Raw genomic sequence first — 7,164 nt, 5'->3', positions numbered from 1 at the left:
TATCATTTTATTTCCATTAAGTATTGATATGGTGAGAGTCATATTAAAATTGTTTATTTTTAATATACAATAAAAAAAATCAAATATTTTAGTTTTTTCTATTTAATTAAAAAATTAAAAATAAGTAATAATAGTAAAAATGAATAAATTTAAAATTAAATTGTATTGGGCATTAAGTTATAAAACAAATACCAGCTTATATTTTTCCTTAAATCATACAAATTTTTGTTTATTAAAATTTTTAAACATGCTATAATAATTTTTTTTTATTTTCATTTATTTTTATTTAAGGAGAACAAAATATATAATATTTGTTTCCATTATAAAAAAAGGAAAGACATTTTGAATAGGTGCTTGGAAGAAATCAGCACCCAAAACCCAAAAGGCCTAGTAGATGATTGAGTGTACACAAACATTTATTGTTGGTTGGAATCCAATCAAAATTGGAGGCATTAGTTTGTGAGGTCTTTTCAGCTATTAAGTTTTTTCATCTAACAACACCCAACCCCCTTATTCCCCTCCATCTTATTCATCACACACCAACTCAAATTTAAGAAGGTGACAAGAAGGCCAAATGGGCCTCACAAATGAAAATTAAATTCCTATAAATTTAAATGGAATATAAATAAAGATTTAAAATAAATTTAAAACATAAATAAGACTTATATATAAAAAAAAATAAAAATAAAAAACAAAAAAACTGAGGTACTAAAACGTGTTGTCTAACCCGAAGTTCACATTGGTATGGACCAAATATATAAGGGGTAGGGTCGAGTTCCGGTTAGAAAAATACCGACCCAAAAATATTAGATTTGACATGGATTAAATGTGAAGTAACCCGTAGAGACCTCTATCTTCGTATTATTATGTATTTATTATTTTTTTAACTCTATTATTTTATTTAAAATATGAAAAGTATAAAAAGATAATGAAAGAAATCTAACCTTTATGATTTTTTTAGTTATACTATACTTAGAAAATTTAATTATTAAATTATTTTTAATATTGGAATTCAATTTAGAATTATTACTTATATTAAATTAGTAAATAGTAATAAGTTTATGACTTTGGGAATCCCCAAACCAAGTCCGAATTGGGGTGGACATATTTATCGGCTGGATTAAATGTCAAAAAAACCCTTAAAACCTTAAAACCTTAAAACCAAACAAGTTGTTTTACCTCAAACCTTAAAACACTAACAACCCTCCTTCTTTTCCCTTCCTTCAAACAAGTTGTTTTACCTAGCAGTTAAAGCGCCGAATCGAAACACTATCACGATCCAAAACAACCAAATTCAAATTATCAAAAAAAATAATTGATTAAAAAACAATATAAAAATCAAAAAGGAAAATCAATTCAAAATTCAAGTTACGGTTGTACCAAATCCAATGAAAATGTTTAAGAAACAAAAATCCAAAAATGAAAACTTAAGCATTTCTAATCCTTTCTCTCATTTAAATTTCTGCAATGAAAAAATAAAATAAAATTGGGATTTAAAGAAACTGGAAAATGTAGGATTTAACGAGTTTAAAGCAATTGGTAGTTTTATCGTGAAAAAGTAGGTGTCATAAGTGTGGGCAAAATTTGGGCGGAATTTGCCGGCATGGTTGAATATTTGGAGGGTGAGGTCGAGATCGAGATCGAGGTCGAGGTTCTGCTGGCAACTAATCACCAAAATGATGCGATTGGGGGAGACATTGGGGCTAGGGTTTGTTTGGGAGAGTGACAATGTAGGATTTGAGGAAGGTGGAGTCACACCAGCAAGGTGATGGTGCGATGGGTGGTCAGTGAAGGAATCCATGGCGACATTAATAGCGACGGAGGCTAGGGATGGCAACGGGGTGAGTTTTTTCAGGTACCCACCCTGCCTCGCCCCGCCCCTAATGGGACGGAATTTAAATTTAATTAACAGGTTTGAGACGAGTATGAATTTTTTTTTTAAACTCGGGGCGAGTTCGGGTATTGCCCCATCCCGCTCCGTCCCGTCCCGTTTACATATAAAATTAATTTTAAAATTTAATTTAATTTAAATTTGAAAAATAATTTAATTTTAAATTTTATTTTAAATAATAAAATAAGTTATAAAAAATATAATAATTTTATTATTTATAAAATATATTTATTTTAATGTAATTAAAAATTTAAAAGTAATTAAAAAAAAAAAAAAAACTAAACAGGGTGGGATAGGGCGCGTATGAGAATTGTTTTTAATAAACGGGGCGGGGTTGGGATGGGAGTGACCCGTCCCGAACCCGCCCCATTGCCATTCCTAACAAAGGCAGGATAGACTGCAAAGACTAAGGGTAGGAATGGACGAAGGAAGAATCAGGGTGGGTTAGGGATTTGAGGTTTTTTAAATGAAATAATCATTTTGCCCTCATTTAAATAGGTCCCGTGAAGAGCACACGCACCTTCTGTCTAATTAAGTAACATCGTCATTCTAAAATACACATTGCATGCAATTATAAAGGATGGATGGTACATTACTCGATTTTAAACTCGATTGGGCAATATACAAAACACGTTATAGGTAAGAGGGGTAAAGTGTAATAAACCCTAAGAAAAATTTATTTGAAATAACATATTAAAATAATTTACTAATTTTAAATCTTTTTTTATTTTTTTATTTTTTTCCTATTCATTATTTTTTTTCTTTCCTAAAAACGTTTATGATTTAATTTTTATTTTTTGTGTGGGAGGTGGGGGTGACGTATTATTTATTTATTTTGATATTTAAAAGCTTGATGCATGTGGCCTTGTCCCACCGCCAACAGATAAAGATGGTGAGAGGATCATCTTTCAAAGGAAGATCACGTGATATGCCCCACGCAACGGCTTTGGTAACCAACATCTGCCTTGAAAATCCACCCAAAAATTTTAAAAATAATAATAATTAAAAAAAAAAAACCATTTTTTCAAGCATTGGTTGATTTTTTTTCCAAATTATTTTTTAAAATCAGTTTTTAAAAAGTGTTTTTAATTATTTAAAAAATAAAATATTGTTTATAAACTTATAAAAAATATTTTTTTTTTTTTGGTATTTTCCCACTCTAATTCTAAATATTGACCTTAAATCTTTTTAAATGAAAATTAATTAAAATATTTTCCATATTTTTTAATGTTTGTAAAATATATTTTTTTTAATCTAGAAACACTTTAAATCTGTTTTAGAAAATAAATTATTTTCAAAATGGAGTGGAAACTGTTTTTTGGAAGCAATTTCCAAACAAGCCTACGTCTCTGCTTTGCGTGAGACTATATAATAATGAGACAAGCAAACTTTCTGACTTGCTCTGGGGTTGAAACAGATCGGAATCGCTATCCTCAATCACCGCTACTCTATCGAAATGGGCTTGAAGGTTTGAATCCAATTCAATTCCCATTTCCCGTTCTTCTATTTTCAGATCTTCCATGCTTCTCTCAGTTTGGATGCAAACCCACCCCAAAAAAAAATCTGAAAGCACATGGATCCGGTCGCATTTCATCGTTGAATCATTGTTTCAGTTTCTAAAAACACAAAGGAAATTTTTTTTCTATTTTCAATTGCAAACTCAAAATTTTCAATTTTCAGTCTTTTTTTTCCTAATATATATATATATATTTTTTATCATTTGTTGAGCGCTGGAATGCATCTGATTGTATATTATTGTGTGTGCTAGTAGAAAGTTTTGATTTCTTTCTTTTGTAGATCGTTTTGGAAGTCGTTGTCATTAACTTGCTTGATTTTTGGGTTTTTTTTAATTTTTTTTTTTTATATGGTCGCTGAGGGGTCTATTTGGATTGCGGGAAAGAGAGAGGGAAAGGACAGGAAAATGCTTGAATTTTCAATTTTTTTAGAGTATTTTCCAGCATTTTCCTTTGTTTATTTTTATTTTTATTTTTCAATTAACAAAGAAGACCCTAATTCTAGATTAAGACCAGAAATTATGGATAATATTGTAAACCACTGAACTGCTGGGATCAGAGTGAGCCAAAATGAAATCAAGCTAGCTCAATTGAAAAGCATTAAAATTTTGAATTTTTTATGGTTCCTGCTTTATCTGCAGATTTTGCCCAGCTTAGGCTCTGTTTGGATCTTGGGAAAATGCAATAGAAAGGATCAAAGAAGGAAAAATATGGAAATAGAATTGTTTTCTTTTCTGTGATCTTTCCTACTTTATTCTCTTTTTCAATAAAGAAGGATGGGTTTGAAATAGTGTTTCTTCTCAAATCATTATTGTACTTGAGTTTCCTTCAGATTTGATCGTTCCATATTTTTTTCTTTCCTCCTTGTCCTATTACTTTTCTGGATAGAAATGAAGCTTTAATACCATAGTAACCCCAAAGAATAATACGCACTTGGTAAAAGATGGTTTTGTATTTGAGCAGGAGTAGTTTTTTTAGATCTGATAAGGAAAAAAGTAAATGTTATAGAGAAGGTTACCCACCCCAATTGGATCTCAAAATAGGGGATTTTTTGTTTCTTTTAGGGCCCTCTTCATTATTCGACTTTGGCATTCTCAACTGTATTACATGATTAGAAGGCAAATTGTGGTAAAGGTGAAAGAGACCTTCTTTCGGCACCTTTTGGGCCATATCTTCATGATACTGGAAGATGCCCCATTATAGGCCACAAGGATAGTTCTTTTTGGTTGTGGGATTTGTAGGTTCAAATGCATGTGTTTATGGTATCTCCTGATTTTGGATCGGTATACCTTCTCAGGAGCAACACCCTTGGTTTGTCTTCCTTGCCTCACTTGCAGATCTGGTCTATCATTTATCCACTTCTAGAAATGGTACTTTTGAATTCTTGTAATGTTAATTTTGAATACAATCATACTCTTCGAATAGACTATCCAAGGCTATATGATGATGAATCAGAACTTCTGTGTATGATTTTGAGAGACATTTGAGATTTCTAGGTCCATGGGAATGAATTTGGTTTTTCCGAGTTCATAAATCTGAATACAATTAGAAAGTTGTTGTGAGAATTTAAGAGTTTAAAGGCAATATGGTGCAATCGAATGTCCACAATCATCTGATCCTGATTTATTGGGGGAGAGTATACAATGATTGGTAACGATTTGATTAAGATTCAGGGAGAGTATACAATGATTGGTAACGATTTGATTAAGATTTAGGTTTTTCATGTATGTACTTGTACATGTAATACTGTACTACCATATGCATACATCGAATTCTCTAGGGGGGTTACCTTTTTGAATTTATGCTAGAAGTGAAAATCAGATTATACAAGGGAAAAAAAGGTTCTGAAAGTTCGTGTAGTTACTGCTTTAATCATTGTTGACCTTGGGGATAAAACATTAAGAACCAAGAAAACTACAATCCTGAAATCTAATAACCCATCACTCTGTTGGGAAATCAATGTGAAATTTTTATGGACTTTGTAGTATATTGATCTGGAGCCAAAGGTTTGAACTTGGTATCTTCTCTGAGCAATCAGGTTTGAAGTGATTCTACTCGTGCCTGTAGTTATATCTCATTCTGAAAATTACAGCCATGGCCTTCTATACCTAACCCGGGTCTACCACATTGTTTAAATGTGGCATAAGTAAACAATGTTGAATCATATGAAGCGTAGACAGATGATATCTCGATATGGTATGAGTTAAATGATATCATGTTCTCTGATGGACTCAATGTTTAAAAACTCCAGTGATATCATCTTCCCTGCTACTGTGCTATGATTTAGATTTTTCATCCATGCTAATAGGACCAAGCCGTCGGTCTTTGTTTTTCCTTTTAGATTATGGATATTTTGACCTGTTCTGAAGACATTGTTTGTTTAGTCCATACTCATCCCTGAAACAATTATAGTGTAAAGTTCAGTTGCTAATCCATTTGTGGCTCAGAACCTCCATGTTTAAGCATGATACTTATTTTAGCTTCTCTGGTTTTGGACATCACATCCAGCTAATATATTGATATCACAACTTATACTGTATTGTGGTTTTGTGTAGGAGGAGTTTGAGGAGTATGCTGAGAAAGCTAAGACCCTCCCTGAGAATACAACAAACGAAAACAAACTCATTCTCTATGGGCTCTACAAACAAGCCACTGTTGGGAACGTGAACACCAGTCAGTACTTTAATAACTATTCCTTTACCTAGAGTTCCTCATTTGTTTGTAAATTGTGTTATCCTCCTGCTGGATTCACTTCTTCATGTTTCTCGGTTTTTTGGTCTGATTCATAGGCCGTCCGGGGATATTCAACCTGAGGGAGCGAGCAAAGTGGGATGCCTGGAAGGCTGTTGAAGGTAACATTTACCTATTTTCTCCTGTGATATCCCCTAAAATTTGGGCAACCCAAATATGAAAAATGGTTTTTTCAAATTATTCTCCGTGAAAGTACTGTCCTCTTGTATGCTATGTAAAAGTTCTCAAAGTATTCTTCGTATTTTCAGTTGTTACTTGGAACACTTTGAAAAAAATATGGGAGGACATCTTTCTTAAAATGATCCATTTTCAAAACAAATTCTCAGAAACTGTCATCAAACGTGTATTTGTTTTGAAGTTAGAAAGCCTTTTTTCTGTTTTCAACATTTTGGAAACGGTACCCAGTCATTTGAACTTTATAACACTTTGAAGACGAAGTCTTTCCCACGAATTCTTGGGTACAGTTGGACTAAATAAAGAAAATTTCCAACACGTTTTGGCAGGAAAATCCACAGAGGAAGCCATGAACGACTACATCACCAAGGTAAAACAGTTGCTGGAGGAAGCTGCTGCTGCTGCTGCTTGAGGCCTTCAAACGCCTGGTTTTTCCTGGTTCCCTTGTGCTTGTTTGGTTTGTGGGAAAAAACCATGTAGTAGCGATCATAAATTAATAATCTCTCTCTCTCTCCTTCGGTACTGTTAGTCTCTCTTTTCAGACCTCTATGCTTCTGAATCGCTGAAATCCATCTTAATTTGAAATTATCACTAGTCTATCTTTTTATGTTACTTAATAGGGATCCTCTAACTTGTAGTTTAGTCAATTTAAGTTAACGATTAAGTGGGTGTTTAGTAAAACTTAATTCTTTTTACGTGATGGCTTAAGTTCACTTTTAATTAAATTATATTTAATTTATTGATTTAAAAATTTATTACTTAATGTTTATTTTAAGTATTAAAGTTGTTTGATAAAATTAACTTAAAACTTATCATAAATTATTAAATTGATAT

At 32.2% G+C, this 7,164-nt stretch overlaps 1 protein-coding gene across 1 annotated transcript; it reads left to right on the top strand.

Moving 5' to 3' along the window:
* Positions 1 to 3,253: 3,253 nt before the first annotated feature.
* Positions 3,254 to 6,942, top strand: LOC117928362 (acyl-CoA-binding protein). Its single transcript, XM_034848259.1, has 4 exons — positions 3,254 to 3,359; positions 5,961 to 6,078; positions 6,195 to 6,257; positions 6,660 to 6,942. The coding sequence occupies exons 1-4, from the start codon at positions 3,348 to 3,350 to the stop codon at positions 6,740 to 6,742; spliced, it is 276 nt and encodes a 91-aa protein (XP_034704150.1). The 5' UTR covers positions 3,254 to 3,347; the 3' UTR covers positions 6,743 to 6,942.
* The last annotated feature ends 222 nt before the right edge of the window (positions 6,943 to 7,164 follow it).

The sequence above is a fragment of the Vitis riparia genome, chromosome 2, assembly GCF_004353265.1.
Source record: "Vitis riparia cultivar Riparia Gloire de Montpellier isolate 1030 chromosome 2, EGFV_Vit.rip_1.0, whole genome shotgun sequence".
In the NCBI taxonomy this organism is placed as follows: Eukaryota; Viridiplantae; Streptophyta; class Magnoliopsida; order Vitales; family Vitaceae; genus Vitis; species Vitis riparia.
This window is presented reverse-complemented; position numbering and strand designations above follow the sequence as displayed.